Source organism: Saccopteryx leptura, chromosome 6 (assembly GCF_036850995.1).
Source record: "Saccopteryx leptura isolate mSacLep1 chromosome 6, mSacLep1_pri_phased_curated, whole genome shotgun sequence".
Classification (NCBI taxonomy): Eukaryota; Metazoa; Chordata; class Mammalia; order Chiroptera; family Emballonuridae; genus Saccopteryx; species Saccopteryx leptura.
This window is the reverse complement of record NC_089508.1, coordinates 157,796,894-157,818,077: the sequence shown is the minus strand read 5'-3', so window position 1 is coordinate 157,818,077 and position 21,184 is coordinate 157,796,894. Positions and strand designations below refer to the sequence as shown.

The 21,184-nt window shown below is 40.0% G+C and overlaps 1 protein-coding gene across 2 annotated transcripts; it reads right to left on the bottom strand.

Moving 5' to 3' along the window:
- LOC136376144 (F-box/LRR-repeat protein 21) lies at window positions 1-20,932 on the bottom strand. 2 transcript variants are annotated; one of them, XM_066341968.1, is made up of 8 exons: window positions 20,858-20,932; window positions 20,444-20,493; window positions 18,870-19,005; window positions 17,498-17,593; window positions 7,475-7,841; window positions 6,906-7,028; window positions 1,766-1,937; window positions 1-1,018 (listed from the first exon to the last, which is right to left on the bottom strand). In XM_066341968.1, the coding sequence occupies exons 4-8, from the start codon at window positions 17,578-17,580 to the stop codon at window positions 375-377; spliced, it is 1,389 nt and encodes a 462-aa protein (XP_066198065.1). In that variant the 5' UTR covers window positions 17,581-17,593; window positions 18,870-19,005; window positions 20,444-20,493; window positions 20,858-20,932; the 3' UTR covers window positions 1-374. The 2 variants fall into 2 exon arrangements, with proteins under 2 accessions (XP_066198065.1, XP_066198066.1); XM_066341969.1 differs by lacking the exon at window positions 17,498-17,593.
- Between the last annotated feature and the right edge of the window lie 252 nt (window positions 20,933-21,184).

Below are 21,184 nucleotides of genomic sequence, written 5' to 3'. Positions count from 1 at the left end.
GAAACAGAAACAATGAAAAAAATATAAAGTTGTAAATGGTGTAATTTAAGAGACCCAAACCTCAATGTTATAAATTTATTTAGCAAGGTAAAATATGCCTTTAAGGAAGGCTAAGGAACATACCTAGAAACTATTTGCACTGTTTAGCATATCAACTATCTAACCACAACACAGTCTCTCTGCCCTATTTATGAACATTTCTGGCTTTTCAAATTTTTAATTTTTTCAAATGTTTCTGCTGTAACCTAGTTTTGCAAATGATGAAACGTTTCAGCTAAAATATTTCTGCAATGCATCTTAAAATTTATATTTGTGTAGACTGAAAGAATGTAATAATTTGATTTTAAAAAAAAAGTTAACAAACTTTGGTGCAATTACCAGATAGGAATGACTTCAGGGAACCATGGTCTTCCCAGGTATTTGGAGACTTCACTGTGAATTTCATCTAGGCTATAATCATCATCAGGGATCAAAACTTCTTCCATTATGGACAACTGGGTTAGCCTTCTCCCACATAGTCTTACAAATTCAATAAATGCACTGCAGCTAACTTCACATCCACTGAGGCCCAAGGCTGTTAAGTTTTTACAACGTTTAGCAATACAAATGAGTTCATCATCAAGAGTCTGAAGACCACTGGCACATACCACTAACTCGATTAGTCGTGGAGAGTTAAGACCTATGCGTCCTAGAATTGCTTTGCTAGCTGAATGACCAAAATAAAGGTGAGTAACAGGGGTTTCTTCTTTGAAGAAGTTCTCAAATTCCTCTTCATGTAAAAAGAAGTACATAACAACATTAACTCCAGGGGAGTGTTTAATAAGTGCATCCCAACTTTGTTTTTTAATAGAATGAAATCCAATTTGTCCAGGATTTTCACTCACAACATCAATCCGAAGATGTTCAAGGTTCACATGAGTCTCACTGGAAAGTGCCAGGAGGAGTTCATCACTCAGCATGTAATAATTCAATGCCAGTTCTCTAAGGCCTTGACAGTGATCAGCTACACAAAGGATTCCTGTGGAAAATGGGGAAAAATTCTTAAGAACAAAGATCATACTAATATACATTTCATATTAGTTATCCATTATTTACTAAAATAGACATCTAACGATTTCTGAGGAGACAGATGCCAAGATATACATAATTATATACATATATAATACTATATACATAACTAAAATACCCTTAGGATAAGTATTTTAAACTATCTCTGGATTACAGATTAAGACTTTTTTGAAAAAAGTTTAATAAATTATGTTTCAGAAGCATGTAGTTCCTTCCAATAAGAAACTGCATTGTTCGGCCCTGGCCGGTTGGCTCAGTGGTAGAGCGTTGGCCTGGCGTGTAGAAGTCCCGGGTTCGATTCCCAGCCAGGGCACACAGGAGAAGCGCCCATTTGCTTCTCCACCCCTCCCCCTCTCCTTCCTCTCTGTCTCTCTCTTCCCCTCCCGCAGCCGAGGCTCCAGTGGAGCAAAGATGGCCCGGGCGCTGGGGATGGCTCCTTGGCCTCTGCCCCAGGCTCTAGAGTGGCTCTGGTCGCGGCAGAGCGACGCCCTGGAGGGGCAGAGCATCGCCCCCTGGTGGGCAGAGCGTCGCCCCCTGGTGGGCGTGCCGGGTGGATCCCGGTCGGGCGCATGCGGAAGTCTGTCTGACTGCCTCTCCCAGTTTCTAGCTTCAGAAAAATACAAAAAAAAAAAAGAAACTGCATTGTTACTATTACTATAGTAAAAAAATATCATGCAAGCTTGAAAATATAACCTACCATCAGATGAAACATGAGGGCAGCTGCTCATTTTTAGGAGTCTTAGAGTATCACTGTTATTGGCCACGAGAATCTTCAGGGAGGGATCATCCACGGGTGTGTCTTCAATTTTAATTGACGACAATGATTTTGAGTTGACAAAAACAACTGTAAGTGCTGACACAAAATGAGACTTACATGGCAACAAGAAAAAAATTATGAAAACATTATTTAAAGATCTACAGCTCAATCAAATAATTCATTGAAACTATTATATCAACATATGCTTATGAGAACATAGAAAAGCAATTGTCATATTACTATTTTTCTTAGCACCACTGACCAGTAGAAGACACCTTTATAATATAGTTTTTTTAAATATTTTTATAATTCATAAGTAGAACGGTGATAAAGAGGTTACAAAGATTTCGTAAATAATGTGTTTCAATTATTTTCACTCTTAAGGGTTTAGTTTTCAATATTAAAAAGATAGTGTGTCCGTAAAGTCATGGTGCACTTTTGACCGGTCACAGGAAAGCAACAAAAGACAATAGAAATGTGAAATCTGCACCAAATAAAAGGAAAACCCTCCCAGTTTCTGTAGGATGATGTGGCAGCATGTGCACATGCGTAGATGATGACGTAACATCGTGTATATAGCGGAACAGCCCACGGCCATGCCAGTCGAGATGTGGATGGTACAGAGGAAAGTTCAGTGTGTTCTGTGGCTTGCTAAATTTGAATGCGTGACAAAAGTGCAACGTGAATATCGAAGCGCCACCACATAGGAATAACATTCCTCGGTGGGATAAGCAGTTGAAGGAAACCGGCAGTTTGGTGGAGAAACCCCGTTCTGGTAGGCCATCAGTCAGTGATGAGTGTGTAGAGGCCATACGGGATAGCTACCTAAGGAGCCCTAAAAAATCTGTGCATGAGCCCACATCAAACTGCACTGAATAGATATGAAACTGGGAGAGTTTCCTTTTATTTGGTGCAGATTTCACATTTCTATTGTCTTTTGTTGCTTTCCTGTGACCAGTCAAAAGTGCACTATGACTTTACAGACATACTGTATAATACTTATTTACTAGAAATTGGCAAGTTGTGGTCTTCTAGCCAAATCCAGTCCACAGTCTGTTATTGTACAGCTCATGAGTTAAGAATGGCTTTTACACTTTTAAATAATTGCAAAAAATGTATTGAAGAAAATTTCAAGACACGTGAAAGTTAATGAAACTCTTTCAGTGGCTATAATTAAAGTTACTGTAACACAGCCACACTGCTTCAAGCATGTCCTGTTATGTTGGCTTTCACACCGTGCCAGGCAGAGCTCATAGCATGCAGCAGGAGAGCTGTAGAAAAACTGCACAAGCCACACAGCCTCAAGTATTTATTCTCTGTACTGTTCAACCCCTGTCCTAGAAGAAAGATTTTTTATCTGGTTTATTTGCTCCTGTATTTCCAGGACCTAAAATAGTATCTGACATGTAGTAGCTCAGTAAATATTTGTTGATGAATAAAGTAATAAATGATATCATTCTTCAGTAACATGCTTTTTGCTAGCAGATTAAACAAAAATATTTTGAAACTTTCTGTTTTAAAGACCGACTAACTTAGAGTTCGTACTCAAAATGGATGGAGCTTTACAAGTCTGCAGCTCCAGTATTTTTGGACACAGATAGAAAGTCTGGAAACTAAATTCATGCATGATCATTCTTACTTTTTCAAAATCAATTTGGATTCTACCAAAGGCTCTACTGTGCCTATTAGAATGACCAAATTGATTATAAATCTTAATTCATTTATAAGAAAACATATTGGCTTAACCTAGTTAACTGCTTTACATACATTTTTAAATAGTGGATGGCTAGACCTCTTTACTAAACTTTATGCTAAACATTGTTAGAGCAATATAAATACATTAGTCTTTTTTGTTAAAAAATTTAAGGGTTTTTTTTTTCCCCTTTAATCAACTCTCAGTGGACTCTTAGTTCTGAAGGACACAGGTAAGCATTAGAATACAGGTCTGCCCACTTCACTTGTACACAAGACCTACAGTAGAACCTGTTTTCACGAACTGAAAGAAATCCAGAGGATTCCACTTTTATGAGAAACTGCAAAAAGTAAAAATAATGTTCAGCATCTGCTTTGCAGCGAGCCGTGGTAGAGGCAGCGTGCACCTTGAGCAGTGAAAGTGGCCTTGCCAAGCTTCTTGTCCAGGAGCTACACTCCGCATCCCAGCATCAAGTTGCCATGGCTTTGACCTGTGTCTGTGAGCATCTGTGCTTCGTCTCAACTTGTTTTGTGCATCTGTCAATAAGATGTGTCCTAAGACAATGGCTTCTTTGCTTTACAACAGTGGTCCCCAACCTTTTTTGGGCCACGGACCAGTTTAATGTCAGAAAATATTTTCAAAGACCGGCCTTTAGGGTGGTATGGATAAATGTATCACGTGACCGAGACAAGCATCAAGAGTGAGTCTTTTTTTTTTTTCATTTTTCTGAAGCTGGAAACAGGGAGAGACAGTCAGACAGACTCCCGCATGCGCCCGACCGGGATCCACCCGGCACGCCCACCATGGGGCGACGCTCTGCCCACCAGGGGGCGATGCTCTGCCCATCCTGGGCGTCACCATGTTGCGACCAGAGCCACTCTAGCGCCTGAGGCAGAGGCCACAGAGCCATCCCCAGTGCCCGGGCCATCTTTGCTCCAATGGAGCCTTAGCTGCGGGAGGGGAAGAGAGAGACAGAGAGGAAAGCGCGGCGGAGGGGTGGAGAAGCAAATGGGCGCTTCTCCTGTGTGCCCTGGCCAGGAATCGAACCCGGGTCCTCCGCATGCTAGGCCCGACGCTCTACCACTGAGCCAACCAGCCAGGGCAAGAGTGAGTCTTAGATGAATGTAGTAACAGAGGGAATCTGTTAATTTTTTAAAAATAAAACATCGTTCAGACTTAAATATAAATAAAACAGAAATAATGTAAGTTATTTATTCTTTCTCTGCGGACTGGTACCAAATGGCCCATGAACTGGTACCAGTCCGCGGCCCGGGGTTTGGGGACCACTGCTTTACACCATTTGGGTTTAAAAAGATTTTCTAGGAAAGCTCTGCTTTTGGATAGCAGGGGAAACCTGTACAAATTTCATTAGAGAAACAATATATTCTTTTAGCACTTTTTATGCCTAGCAAAATGCTGTACTTCTATTTTATTTTCCCCTTAGTGTACAAATGAAAAAAAAACTGAGGCTTAGAGAGAGAGAGAGATCCACAACTTCCCCAGAAGCCACAGGGCCCATCTCACTGTGGAGGAAGCGCTTGAAATAAAGCCTGCCAATCACCACTGCCCCACTCTGGTGTCTTCATCAGCTAACCTAGAAGCTGGCTCTCCAAGCTGATATACATGAGAGACCACTTACAATCTAAAAATTTTAGGCTAATCTGATTCCAAAGTTTATAAACAAGGAAATAACCATTTAGAAGTAGTAAATTTTCATCTGATTACTTCTATTACTCTAATCCCCAACTGACCTATTTTTTTCAGCACATCTCTTAAAAAGATAAACAAGCTAGCAGAAATGCTTGCTAAAAGAGAGCCATGGCACAGTTTATGAGAGAGAAGATGTTACTATTCCTCTAATCTCTTCTATAGGAAAGTTTCATTAGTCAGTTTTACTGACAACCATAATTTAGTAATTATACTATATCAGGCACTATTCTAATTCTGGTTTGGTTTGGTTTAGTTTTAGTGAGAGAGACAGAGACAGAGAGAGGGACAGATAGGGATAGACAGGAATGGAGAAAAATGTGAAGCATCAATTCTTCGTTGTGGCACCTTAGTTGTTCATTGATTGCTTTCTCATACAAGCCTTGACGGGGGGGGGGGTGGTGGCTCCATCTGAGCCAGTGATCCCTTGCTCAAGCCAGCAACCTTGGGCTCAAGCCAGCAACCCTGTGCTCAAGCCAGATGAGCCTGTGCTCAAGATGGCAACCTTGGGGTTTTGAACCTGGGTCCTCTGTGTCCCAGGCTGATGCTCTAACCACTGCGCCACCACCTGGTCAGGCTAATTCTGGGTTTATAATGGGAAATAAACAAATAAGAATCTCTGTCTTCAAGGAGTTTATGATTTGGTCTGGGGAGGAAAGAATAAACATGTTAAATAAGGCATTTTCAAGTACTGATGAATGATATAAAGGGGCTAAAATATTGTAACATAGAAGAGAGTAACTGAAGGAGGGGGTGCTAAGGAAGGCCTTTCTGAGGAGATGGCATTCAAGCTGAAGACTGAATGAAGAGAAGACAGTTTCTGGGGCAGAGACTGCTGGTTGCTTCTGAACAACCACTCATCCTTTCTTCTTTGGTAATCTAGTTCTAATATTTAGCTGGGCATACTGCCACTCAGTTAAAAGACTCTTCTAGCCTCCAAAAACTCTGGTGTGGTCAGAGGGCTAAATTCTGGCCAAGGACACAAGCAGAAGCATTATGCGATACTTATGACTAGTCTCCTGGAAAAGGGAGGCACAGCCTACTCCCACTATTGCTTCCATCCAGCTGTCCAGAACAAGGATGTGAACTGGAACAAGGATGGCTGGAACTCAGAAAGCCATCTTTGACACTGGGTATGAAGAAAACACCTTGGCAAGAACGGAGAACCTGGAGGAAGCCTTGGTTCCAAACATTTTCATACCAGCTACAGACTGTCTCACCTAAGGATTTCTTTAATGTAAGAGAAATAAATTTCAGTCATGTGTTTTGAGCCACTGTTGTTTTGGAATTTCTACAACATGGACTCAAGCAATGTCCTAGCAAATATAGTTTATTTTTTTTATATATTATGCTGTTCACTTCCAATGAAGAGACTCTAAAATTATAGGAAAGACATCCATTTACTGGCTCTACCTTCCCTGTATTCAAAGTAACTAAGTAACCTAGCACTTGAAAATCATACATCTAAATTTTATATTAATAGCATTTACTGGGGAAACAACTACTAAAATATATCTCAAGAATGAAACCATGCACATTTCAGCAAAAATAAGTGCTAATCAACAGAAAATTGCTTTAAATACAAAAAAGTAGTCCATTTTTAGGAAAAGAATCTTTTCTAATAGTTTGACAATATTTAAGAACTTTAGTATGTCTCACAAAAAAGCAGAGCATCTTTACCTTGGACATATTCATAAAACTTGGCTTGGCTGTTGAAATCAAGCCCAAGGTCTGGATAGAACAATTCACCAGCTGAGAAAGTATATCACAGGCAGCTTCTGCTGATTCTGTGCTACTGTCAACCTATAAAGACAATTTTAAATCTTAGTTTCATGAAGGTAACTTATTAGAAAATTACAGGCAAATACTTATTTAATAGAATTCATTTGCAAAATTATATTTACCCCATCATGTTATAAAATAAATTAGCATTTTTTCTTTATACAAACTGTCTCACATAAAAAAATGAGAAATAAAGATGACAAATTAACTTCCTAAGCACTTCATACTTTCAAATCTTTTACAATTACCTGAATTTTAATAGCATCCAGTTGAAGAAACTGAAGTTTAAGATATTTAATTATAGCTCAAATTCTACATCTCAATCTATGCAAATAACTACAGAAAATAGTCTGAGATAAAAATTCTCCAAAATTCATTGACTGCTTCAACATAAAGCTCTAAAGCTCTAGATATTAAAAATGTTAAAATATCAGTTGTGGTTTCTATTTAACACTTATTTTTCCTACCTTAAAGCTGACATACTGGAGATGGGCAGCATGCTTTTTAATAATCTGCTGAATGAGGTCAGGATGAGTGGACTTAAAATATGAAGTAGCTGGCTGGTTCAGTTCAAACTCAAACTTCCTCCAAAGGCCAGGCATATGAAAAACTTCATTCCATCTCCTACATACAGAAGATGCCCGGGCCCGATCTATTAAAGGAAGATACTGAAAAATGTGTAGTACTACATGGTGAGGCAAACTCCCCCAGTCTAGAAGAACAGTGTACATATGAGTCTGGCTGAGAGAAGAAGAGAGTCCAAGCTTTGGCTGTTTCAGTGCTGGTGAAGGCTGAACAATTTTATTCACAACAGATAAATTGTTCCTCTTCATTCTGTAAACATTAACAAACATTGAGTGATCATTTTTCCACATTTCCATCATATATTTGTGCTCTAATTATATAGAATAACATTAGATAGTGAAAAACAGTTTAAGATAATTCAAAAAGTATCTTTCCACTTTCATGCATTAATAAATATTGATATGTGCTGGGGATACACAGATAAATAAGAGGAACTGTTCTCAAAGAGCTGTGTGCACATATGGTGACATACAATGATAAATGCCATCACTAAAATTGGGACAACTTGCAATGAAAAAATAAGGCAACGCTATATAATTGATTCTGTATGTGGGAGGGCATGGTTAGAGAGGCTTCAAAGAGGAAGTGTCCCAAAAAGCTGTGCATGTCCCAGGTTTATTCCTGGTCAATTATAGTATTCTTTTTTTTTTTCTTGTGATAGAGAGAGAGACAGATAGGGACAGACATCAAGGGAGAGAGACGAGAAACATCAATTCCTTGTTGTGGCACCTTGGTTGTTCATTGATTGCTTTCTCATATATGCCTTGACCAGGGGACTACAGCAGAGCGAGTGACCCCTTGCTCAAGCCAGCGAACTTGGGTTCAAGCTGGTGAGCTGTGCCCACACCAGATGAGCCTGCACTCAAGCCAGCAATGTCGGTGTTTCAAACCTGGGTCCTCTGTGTCCCAGTCCGACATTCTATCCACTGTGCCACTGCCTGTTCAGGCAATTATAGTATTCTTACTATCTCCTACACAGAAGCATCACATTGCAACTGTGCTAAGAACTCCTGGGGATTCTGGGGAACAGTAAAATACAATTAAAAACAGAGAGAGAACATGGCAATGGAGTAGACAGATGTTACAACTTCCAGCTCCCAGAACCAAAGTGGATTACACCTTAACTTAGGAACAATCATCTTGAAAAACCAACTTTGTACTAAACTAAAAGGAATCTATAACCAAGCATCACCAAAGAAACTACACTGAGACTGGTAGGATGGGCAGAGATGCAGAAGGGGCTTCCCTACTCCCAGGAGCGAGAGGCGCCCCAGAGAGTCTCTCATGGCGGGGTGGGTTGCCCAGAGAGTTGTGGGTCCACACCCCCAGGACCAGAGCCCCAGAGACTAGAGGAGGCATATGGACAGTATTTAGCCGAAAGAAGAGCAGGGTTACTGTTTGTGAGAGGGAGACAGAACTCTCAGACCCAGGCTCCATCTTAAAGGGACCGTGCAGAAAACCTCGTTCACAGCCACTTACCCAGGGCTCTGGGAGTGGGGAGCGCTGAGAGGACTTGAGTTGAGAGAGAAGAGTGTGGTCTTGAGGACACAGGGAGAGACTGTGGGGGACAGCCACCCTGTACTGGGTCACTCCCCAAACTTAAAGTGGTCATTTTTCCTGGGAGAACCAAGCCAGCAAAGGGAAGCAATTACCCCGTCCACCAGAGGCTCTCCTGCTCTTGGCCAGTGGCCAAGATTAGATAAAAACCAGCCTAAAAGTGAAGCTGGTATTTATAATGGCATCTGGGCCCAGCAGAGGCAGCCACAAATTCTGGATCACCTGTAGCTCCAAGAAGGTTGCTAAGGGCCAGTCATAAGCAGTGACCCCCACTGGTCTGCACCAGGTTCCAGCCAGGAATTCCAGGGCTGGCACATCCATCGACCAGATACATAGAGCATCAGCTCAGGACCTAACAACCCTAGTTAGGGTGGTATCTTAAGGAAGGCCTCCTCACACCTGACCAGGCTGAGGCATAGAAAATCCTGACACAAATAGTAAAAAGAGCGGTAACAGCAGACAAGTAGCCCACAGCAGATTACAAACAACAGCTGAGAACAACCCAAGAAGATCTAGAAACAACACAAGTGAAAGCTGGAGGCAGACAACACCAACCCTATACTCAGCTAGCTACACAAACAACACATCCAAAGAAGCAGTCCAAACAGAGATTAAATTGGAAGACAGAGAAATTCAATCCAAATTAATCAACAAGAGAAATTCCCAGAAAAAGAACTGAATGAGATGGAAATAACCAAGATACCGGATGCAAAGTTTAGAATAATGATTGTTAGGATGTTCAAAGATCTTAGAGTAACAATGGATGGACAAAATGAGCACCTAAATAAAGAGACAGCAAGCATCAAAAAGGATACTGAAATCACAAAAAAGAATCAGACAGAAATGACAAATACAATATCAGAAATGAAGACTGCACTAGAAGGAATTAAAAGCAGGCTGGATGAAATGAAACAGAGGACAGAATCAGCAATTTAGAGGACAAGATAAACAAAAGCATGAAGAAGAACAGCAAAAAGAAAAGGGGATCAAAAAGTCTGAGGAAACTCTAAGAGAGCTCTGTGACAACATGAAGAGAAACAACACCGCATAATAGGGGTTCCTGAAGGAGAAAAGAAAGAACAAGGGATAGAGAACCTGATTGAAGAAATCATAGCTAAAAACTTCCCTAAATGGATGAAAGAAAAAGTCACACAAGTTTAAGAAGCACAGAGAATCCCATTAAAGAGGAACCCAAAGAGACCTACACCAAGACACATCACAATTAAAATACCAAAGCTAAGAGATAAAGAAAGAAACTAACAGCTTCAAGAGAAAAGCAGTCAATCACCTATAAGGGAGCCCCCATAAGGATGACATCTGACTTTTTAACAGAAACACTTGAGGCCAGAAGGGAATGGCAAGAAATATTCAGAGAGATGCAAAACAAGATCCTACAACCAAGACTTCTTTATCCAGTAAGGCTATTGTTTAAAATTGAAGGAAAAGTAAAAAGCTTCCCAGAACAAAAAAAAAAAACCTCAAGGAATTCATTATAACCAAACCAATGCTGCAAGAAATGTTAAGGGGCCTATTGTAAACAGAACAAAGGGGGAAAAATCTAGTAAAAGAGAAATGTAGATTTAAAGAACAAAATGGCAATAAACAACTATATATCAATAATAACCTTAAATGTAAATGGATTAAATGCTCCAATCAAAAGACATAGGGTAGCTGTGAGGAAAAGAAAACAGGACCCGTACATATGCTGTCTACAAGAAACCCACCTCAAAACAAAAGATACACATAGACTGAAAGTAAAGGGATGAAAAAAATATTTCATGCAAATGGAAATGAAAAAAAAGCTGGGGTATCAATACTTATATCTGACAAAATAGACTTTAAAACAAAGGCTATAGTAAGGGATAAAGAAGGTCATACATAATGATAAAGGGAGCAATCCAATAGGAAGATATAAACATTACAAATATCTATGAACCTAATATAGGAGCACCTAAATACATAAAGCCCAGATTTTGATTGATATAAAGGATGACATCAACAGCAATACTATAAATGTAGGGATTTCAATATCCTACTAACATCAATGGATAGATCCTCAAGAAAAAAAATTAACAAAGAAATAGCAGCCTTAAAGGACACACTAATCAACTGGATTTAATAGATATCTTCAGAACCTTTCACCCTAAAGCAGCAGAATATACATTCTTTTCAAGTACATGGTACATTCTCTAGGACAGATCACATGTTAGGACACAAAACAAGTCTCAATAAATTTAAGAAGATTGAAATCATATCAAGCATCTTCTCTGATCACAATGGCATGAAACTAGAAATCAACTACAACAGAAAAACAAAAATATACAAACACTTAGAAACTAAATAGCATGTTATTAAATAATGAATGGGTTAACAATGAGATCAAGGAAGAAATAAAAAATTTCCTTGAAACAAATGAAAATGAATATACAACTCAAAATTTATGGGACATAGCACAAGCAGTCCTGAGAGGGAAGTTCATAGCATTACAGGCATACTTTAAGAAGCAAGAAAAAGCTCAAATAAACAACTTAAACCTGTATCTAAAAGAACTAGAAAAAGAACAGCAAGTAAAGCCCAGAGCTAGTAGAAAGAAGGAAATAATAAAGATCAGAGCGGAAATAAGTGACATAGAGGCTAAAGAAACAATAAGGAAGATCAATGAAACCAAAAGCTGGTTCTTTGAAAAGGTAAACAAGATTATGAACCTTTAACCAGACTCACCAAGACAAAAAGAGAGAGGACTCAAATAAATAAAATTAGAAATGAGAGTGAAGAAGTAACAACTGATTCAACAGAAATATAAAGGATTGTAAGAAAATACTATGAAGAACTGTATGCCATAAAATTAACAAAATTAACATAAAATTAACCTAGGTGAAATGGACAAATTCCTTGAAACATATAATCTTTCAAAAATCAATTTGGAAGAATCAGAAAACCTAAACAGACCAATTACAACAAGAACTGAAACATTTATCAAAAAACTCCTAACAAACAAAAGCCCTGGGCCAGATGGCTTCACAGGCGAGTTCTACCAAATATTCAAAGAAGAACTAATTCCTATCCTTCTCAAGCTATTTCAAAAAATTCAAGAGGAGGGAAGACTTCCAAGTTCCTTTTATGAGGCAAGCATAATCCTCATTCCAAAACGAGGCAAAGACAATACAAAGAAACAAAACTATAGGCCAATATCCCTGATGAATTTAGATGCTAAAATTCTCAACAAAATATTAGCAAACTGGATCCAGCAATACTTGAAAAAAATCATACATCATGATCAAGTGGGATTTATTTTGGGGAGGCAAGCCTGGTACAATATTCGCAAATCATTCAATGTGATTCATCATAAACAAAAGAAAGGAGAAAAATCACATGAAATATCAACAGATGCAGAAAAAGCATTTGATAAAACCCAGCACCCATTTATGATCAAAACTCTCAGCAAAGTGGGAATACAGGAAACATACCTCAACATGATAAAGGCCATCTATGACAAACTCACAGCCAACATCATAATCAATGGGCAAAAATTAAAAGCAATCCCCTTAAGATCAGGAACAAGGCAGGGGTGTCCCCTTTCACCACTCTTATTCAACATAGTTCTGAAAGTCCTAGCCACAGCAATCAGACAAGAAAAAGAAATAAAACGCATCCAAATTGGAAAAAAAGTAAAACTATCATTATTTGCTGATATGATACTGTCCATAAAAAAACCCTAAAGTCTCAGTCAAAAAACTACTGGACTTGATAAATGAATTTAGCAAGGTGTCAGAATATAAAATTAATATTCAGAAATCAGAGGCATTTTTTTTTTTTTTTTTTTTTTTGTATTTTTCTGAAGCTGGAAACGGGGAGAGACAGTCAGACAGACTCCCGCATGCGCCCAACCGGGATCCACCCGGCACGCCCACCAGGGGCGACGCTCTGCCCACCAGGGGCGATGCTCTGCCCCTCTGGGGCATCACTCTGCCACGACCAGAGCCACTCTAGCGCCTGGGGCAGAGGCCAAGGAGCCATCCCCAGCGCCCGGGCCATCTTTGCTCCAATGGAGCCTTGGCTGCGGGAGGGGAAGAGAGAGACAGAGAGGAAGGAGGGGGGGTGGAGAAGCAAATGGGCGCTTCTCCTATGTGCCCTGGCCGGGAATCGAACCTGGGTCCCCCGCACGCCAGGCCGACGCTCTACTGCTGAGCCAACCGGCCAGGGCTGGGGCATTTTTATACACCAACATTAAACTGTCTGAAAGAGAAATTAAGAAAATCCCGCTTGACCAGGCGGTGGCACAGTGGATAGAGCGTTGGAGTGGGATGTGGAGGACCCAGGTTCGAGACCCCAAGGTCGCCAGCTTGAGCGCGGGCTCATCTGTTTTGAGCAAAAAGCTCACCAGCTTGAGCCCAAGGTCGCTGGCTCGAGCAAGGGGTTACTCGGTTCCCTGAATGCCCGCAGTCAAGGCACATATGAGAAAGCAATCAATGAACAACTAAGGTGTTGCAACGCGCAACGAAAGACTAATGATTGATGCTTCTAATCTCTCCATTCCTGTCTGTCTGTCCCTGCCTATCCCTCTCTCTGACTCTCTCTCTGTCTCTGAAAAAATAAATAAATAACCAAAGGTTAAAGACTTGTACTCGGAAAATTATAAAACATTGATAAAAGAAATCAAGGAAGATACAAACAAGTGAAAGCATATACCGTGTTCATGGATAGGAATAATAAACATCATTAAAATGTCTATATTACCCAAAGCAATTTATAAATTCAAAGCAATTCCTATTAAAATACCAATGGTAGGCCTGACCTGTGGTGGTGCAGTGGATAAAGCGTCGACCTGGAAACACTGAGGTTGCCAGTTCAAAACCCCAGCTTGCACGGTCAAGGCACATATGGAAGTTGATGCTTCCTACTCCTCCCCCTTCTCTCTCTCTCTCTCTCTCTCTCTCTCTTTCTCCCCCCCTCCTCTCTAAAATAAATAAATTAAAAAATTAAAAAAAAATAAGATAAAATACCAACGGTATACGTCAAAGATATAGAACACATATTCCAAAAATTTGTATGGAACCAAAATAGAACACGAATAGCCTCAGCAATCTTGAAAAAGAAGAATAAAGTGGATGGTATCACACTTCCTGATATCAAGTTATACTACAAGGCCACTGTACTCAAAACAGCTTGGTACTGGTATAAGAACAGGCATATGGATCAATGGAACAGAACAGAGAACCCAGAAGTAAATCCATACCTTTATGGACAATTGATATTTGACAAAGGAGGTAAGAGCATACAATGGAGTAAAGACAGTCTCTTTAACAAATGGTGTTGGGAAAATTGGACAGCTACCTGCAAAAAAAATGAAACTAGACCACCAACTTACACCATGCACAAAAATAAACTCAAAATGGATAAAAGACTTAAATGTGAGTCATGAAATCATAAGCTTCTTGGAAGAAAACATAGGCAATATGCTCTCTAACATCTTTCGCAGCAATATATTTGCTGATTTATCTCCATGGGCAAGTGAAATAAAGGACAGGATGAACAAATGGAACTGTATCAAACTAAAAAGCTTCTGCACAGCTAAAGACAATATAAAGACAAACCACAAATGGGAGAACATATTTGACAATACATCTGATAAGGGGTTAATAACCAAAATTTATAAAGAACTTGTAAAACTCAACACCAGGAAGATAAACAGTCCAATCAAAAAATGGGCAAAAGAAATGAATAGACACTTCTCCAAAGAGGACATACAGCTGGCCAACAGACAGATGAAAAAATGTTCAACATCACTAATCATTAGAGAAATGCAAATTAAAACCACAATGAGATATCACCTCACACCAGTCAGAATGGCACTCATCAACAAAATAACACATAATAAGTGCTGGCGAGGATGTAGAGAAAAGGGAACCCTCCTGCACTGCTGGTGGGAATGCAGACTGGTGTAGCCACTATGGAAAACAATATGGAGATTCCTCAAAAAATTAAAAATAGAACTGCCTTTTGAGCCAGCCTCCCACTTTTAGGAATATATCCTAAGAACACCAAATCACTGATTCAAAAGAAGAAATGCACCCCCATGTTTACTGCAGCATTGTTTACAGTAGCCAAGATCTGGAAACAGCCCAAGTGTCCATCAGTGGACGAGTGGATTAAAAAGCTGTGGTACATATACACAATGGAATACTACATGACCATGAAAAAAGAGGAAATCTTACCTTTTGCAACATGAATGGACCTGGAAACTATTATGCTAAGTGAAATAACCCAGGCAGAGAAAGAAAAATATCATATGATCTCACTCATATGAGGAATCTAATGAACAATGTGAACTGAGGAACGGAATAGAGGCAGAGGCGGGATCAAAGGGACCATAAGGAAAGTGGACAGAGGGAAAAGGGATGAGAGGATGGAACCAGAGAAGGGAAAGAGATTAGTGAAATTATATATACATAACACACAGAGTTAGAGAGAGCAGGAAAGCAAATCCTGGAGGGAAGGGGGGAACGTGCTGGGGGAGGGGGCCAAAGGGGATGTTGAGGGGAACACGGGTGTGGTGGTAGGGAGATAAATTTAGAGGGACACTCGAATCTATGTAAACATGATAAATTAAAATTAATAAAAATAAAGAAAGAACACATAGGTTTCAATGAGTCTCAGCTCTGCTAACCATGTGATTTACTAACCACGTTATCTTGTCTGAGAAAATTAATTTAAGCCTCAGTTTCCTTATCTGGAAAGCTGGGAAAACAGCAGTACCATCTCAAATGGTTGTCGGGAGAATTAAAGTACCTTAAATACCAGCACATAATAAGTGCTCAATAAATGTTGTAGTTGTTATTTTAAATTGTCCAATATATTTTTCTGAACAAATTCATTAGGTTGATGCACAAGTCAAACAAAAATTCAAATGATCTGTTACAATTTTCAGATGATACTCAAGACACAGGAGCTCTAGAGAAATTGGATATGTCAGGAGCAAAGTCTGTGTAAGCAACACACCTTCCAATGTAAAACAGTAAAAAGCACTCTTCTCCAACAGATAGAAAGAAATAATAAATCTCCACATATCAGTCAGCTTGAAATACAACTAAGTTCCAACAAATTTCAGATATACTTAAGTATACCGAGATATCTTGTACATATTCTTACATAAGAATCCAAAGCATTTTAAGTATATTATTTGAGAGGCAAAAATAGTAATGGTAAGAGTAGTTCTAAACTTTAATGTTGGTTAACTAGTCAAGCCTCTTTTCACCCTTGAATGCTAGAAATGTATATGTGGAAGACTCAGTGTCATAATTAAAACATATCTTTAAATCTAATGAAATATTTATTTAATACAGAAATATCTCTGTCTTATGTGTCACTCTGATGTAAAACATTTCTTAATCACAACATACAGTTGGATCGCAGAAGCAGGATTGAGTTACTGAACAAAATGAAAGGTCATCTTTAGGGTTTGGAAAACTGAAATGGAAAACAAAAATAGTTGCAAAGCTGTGTCTCAAGCATCATATATAAGAGCTACCACATACATCTGTATCTGACTAAAATGACATGCATAATGGAGAACTGGTTCAGCAATACAACGTAGAATATATGAAACTGCGGACATCAGTAATTCAAAGCATACGCTATCGTGAATGGGCTGACCTATTCTTTAATGCTAATTCCCTAAAATGAAACAGTATGATGGCCCAAGGAAGGTAAAGGAGAGGATACTGGATTCTAAACTCTGATGTGAAGCACATTTATTGACATTTTGCTTGTAATCAGTTTATTTGGTAGCCTATAGAATGGACAGTTAAAATTTCACTAAGGTATTATAAAAAAGTTATCCTGAATATAATCCCTCACTAGAAAAGCAATGAAGCAAAAAATAAAACAGACTTCTTTCAAATGCCAGGTTAAAAAAAAAACAGCTTGCAATTCTAAACAAAGGAATTGTGCGATATATTAAATCTGACTGTGCATAATATGAATTGATTGTTAAACTATTTAGTAAAATCATTAAACTGCCAATTCACTGATAGAATCACCATAACTAAAGGACATTATGTACCAATAATTCCATTAAAAATAACATTGAAACCATGTCAACACAGTAAATTTAAAAAAAAAATTAATTTTTTCCTTGCATACATTAGTTTTCAGAGCATAAAACTCATCCACAAATCATAAACTTCATATAAAGTAATTTTATAGCAATGAGCACCTATAAACTACATTTTAGAATGCAAGACAAATTGATCTTTCTTAGCTTGAAAATGATATAAAATTCCAGCCTAAACATGCATGATCATTTTTAGAAATTGATCATTTCTTTTTCAAACTACCACCTTTCTTACCTAAAGAAGGCTTCCAGGTTACAGTTCACTCTGAATGAACGAAATGAAGTAACTGCTGCCATGGGGTACTCACCAACATCCATTTGATTTCACTGGCTAGGTTGGCAAAATACCACAAAAACACATTCATCAGAATGTATTCAATATAAGTAAAAAGTCAATAATTTTCATGCTTTGGATATTTATATATCATTGTATATGTTGCAAGTGTTTGTTAGGAAATTACTGATTATCAAACTTTTTTTTTTAAAGAAACCTGTCCATAAAAAAATAAAAATAACTGGTCTGGTTAGTGGAAATAGTACAACACTTTCCAGGAATTACATTTGAAGCTCTACTAAAATGGAAGGCAGTAAATCAAATGGCTCTGAAAATTCACATTTTAATGCACACATACGGAGATACTAGAAAAAATTTAAGGTAGTCCATGATTACATTTTTATGTTAATAGGCTATGTAAACCATTCAGTTCCAGTTTTTAGCAGCACATACTTACTACTACAGTTATAATAAATAAGCAGACAGAACTCTGATTACCTATTGTTCCCACATAAATATAGTTGGTTTGACTAGTCTGCTATTAACAGAACATATGCTTCTGTGGTTTTTAAATTTTTCACCTATATTGACTGATATAATTGATTCCTTCTTACTTGATTCATTCATATTCTCTTTGATATTTGGCCAATTTTAGGCACAGCAACTTGTTATAGTTAGGAGTAGTCTATAGACATGGAAGAAAATAATAACTGGTTTACACCACAATAAAACTCACAGCCTCAGCATCAAGCATAAATGTCATAAACCAAAAAATAAATAAATGCATTCTACTACTTTTGTAAGCCAAATTAAACAACACAGAGGAGGTGGAGGAAGCAACCTATTTAGCAACTAAAAACTTCCCTTAAATCTCTACCTGCCAGATTGCATCCGATTCCTCAGAGTTTTGGAGAACAGACAGGGAGAATGTATTAGAGACCAGTATCAAAATTTGATTCCCCCCGTTGTCATCTGCTCTACTATTATCCAAACCACTATTTTCCAGACAACAGCAAGGTTAGCTCTCTCTCTTTGCATACCACAAATAAGAGAAAAACAAGTCAAGTGACTTGTGTTCCCTTAATCAGATGACACACAATTTACTGCAGAAACTTTTATATTGAATCATCAATCTGGCTACTTTCATGTCTGCAGTAAGAAAATAATGTTATGTTAGAAAATTCTTTATATTAGAAAATAATGAAGTACTGTAATCTGATAAGAGTATACACACAGGGAATCACTACCCAAGATGCCTAAGAAGATGGTATGCAAGTACCTATCTCACTCACATCAGTTCACTCGAGTCTTCAGGATCAGATGAATTACTTACCTCATTGCTGAAGGAACCTGATTGTCAGTCACTCTCTAGAACTGTGAGGGCTGGTGGAAGACTAAACCAGAATTCAGGATCCCATCAAGTGATAAGGGAGAGATGAGCAAGTTTGGCAGTGATCTTTAGCACAATTCTAGAGTACAAAACAGGTTTATTAGCGTTTGAGAAAGTGTAGTGATGACTCAAAGCCCACTTAGTGGCTTCACTAACCACCCTAACCCTATTTCCTTTTTTTTTGATGTTTACTAATTTGGATGGTTCAGGTGACCATGTGAATCAGATCCTCAAAAAGTAAGAACTCTCCCACAGCCTTCTTGAGGGAAAGACAGTCAGAGATGAAAGACTAAACACCCAAAGCCATAGCAGTGGTAGCAATGGAAGCAACTATCTAATGCACCATCACCAGGTTCTTCCACATTGGTCAAATGAATACACAGAAAGTACTTTTAAAAGTCTCAAGTTTTAAATCACCACAACACTAGAAATGTTGTATAAATACTACAGGTAACAGAATAAAGATTCAAAACTATCTAAAAGGCTAGACAAACCCGTTGGAAGCAGCAAGATGAAAGTGAACAGGAAGTAATAAGCCAATGTCCTTTAAGTTACTTCCTAAAGTGGCACAGTGAGAAATCCAACAGCTGCCACACAGGCTGACACTCTCCGCTAAGGTCTGGAATCCTCATCCCTACGGGGGACAAGGGAGGTGTGGCCTGGACAGGAGAGCTGAGGATTTGTTTCCAAACAGCTTTCAAACACACAGCTCTCGACTATACCTCTTCCCACAAATATAAGCCACTAGAGGAACAAAAAAATAATTTTTGGGGACTGTGGTAAAAAATATTTGTTCTCTGCAGCCCACATCACCTCTAAGTTCCCTGCTAAATCTAAAATCTACATTTAAAAAAAAATGTGCAAGTCAAATGATAACATCATCCAGGTTTCAACAAGACAAAAGGTAAGTAGTTATGTCAAACAAATGTCCCTAAAGCAGTGACAGCCAGCTTATGGGTGTTTCACTTTTTATCAGTGATTGAGCAGTTTTCTATACTCTCAAAAGTCTCTCTGTGATAATAAGATCTATTTTTTTAAAATCCTTTCATTTTAGAATAACTTTAAGTGACTCATATGAAGCACTGAAATTTTCAAAATATGTGTGGACTCAGAACAGCCTTTGAGATGCAAAGGAGAGAGTCACACAGAACTTGAACTGGGCAACCTGCTAAAATCCTTGACCGGCAGCATTTCCCCTCTGCTCCTGATGCTGGGACAGAAGGGTGAAAGCAGCTAGCCAGGGCCCTGAAATAATCATAATTTATTCCACTTCGTATCTGGGGGTACATTTTTGGGCACACGTGCCAACGACAAAACCAGCACAGGCAAGGCTTGCGTCCACTCTCCGCTCGGACACCGAGTTCCCCGCGGCAAGTGTAAGCTGTCTACACTGCGGTCCTGCGAGGCCGAGCTTTCCCGGGGCCGCGCTACGGCGGCGGGGCTGTCGTCCCGTCGCGGGCCTGGCATCCCCGACGCGCGTCTGAGGGGGGACGGGACAGGCGATCCTCAGAGCTTACCCTCCGTCGCTGGCACACGACTGGACCCAGGGGCCGGTCCCGCGCTCGCCCTGCACACGAAACACCACGGAGGACACAAGAAAAGAACCGAGGCTGTAACCCCCCCCCCCCCCCAGACCACCGACTTCGGGCAAATCAAGGGCGAGGGTGGGGAAGGGGAATGTGCAAGGCGCCTTGGCCTCGAGCCGGGGACGGGATCGCTCCTCAGGGGTCCCCCCCCCACCTCACGCCTCGGGCGGCTAAAGAAACCAGGTCACGCCTCCGTGTTCTCTGACAGCGCGCTGACGGTGGGCAATTCGGCGTCCGCAAGCCACCACGGCCCAAGGCGGAACCCGTGTTCCGGTCCGCAGCTTCCTCGAGGTCAGCTGAGGGGCCCTCCTCGAAGACCACCGCCACCCCAGCAGGGAATGCTACCTTGACAGACACAACCGCGTGTTTCCGCGCCTGCCGGGCGTTCGCGGGGCGGGCTGCGGCGGCGGCAGGAGCCGGCCCACCGGGTCCTCGCTCGGGGTGGCTGCCCCGCAGCTGGCGCTGCTCTGCCTGCGACCAAGACCCCGAGCCTGCGGGCGTCGCAGGCCGACCCCGCCCCCAGGCCTCCACGCATGCGCGCAACTCCACTTTTCACGGGACACCTGTGCGCGCCAGCTCACACCTGCTTAGGAGGCCCGGGGCGGGAAGGTTTCTGCTTATGGATCTTCAACTAATTCGCTGTTAACATCCATGCTGTAAGATCGACCGCGA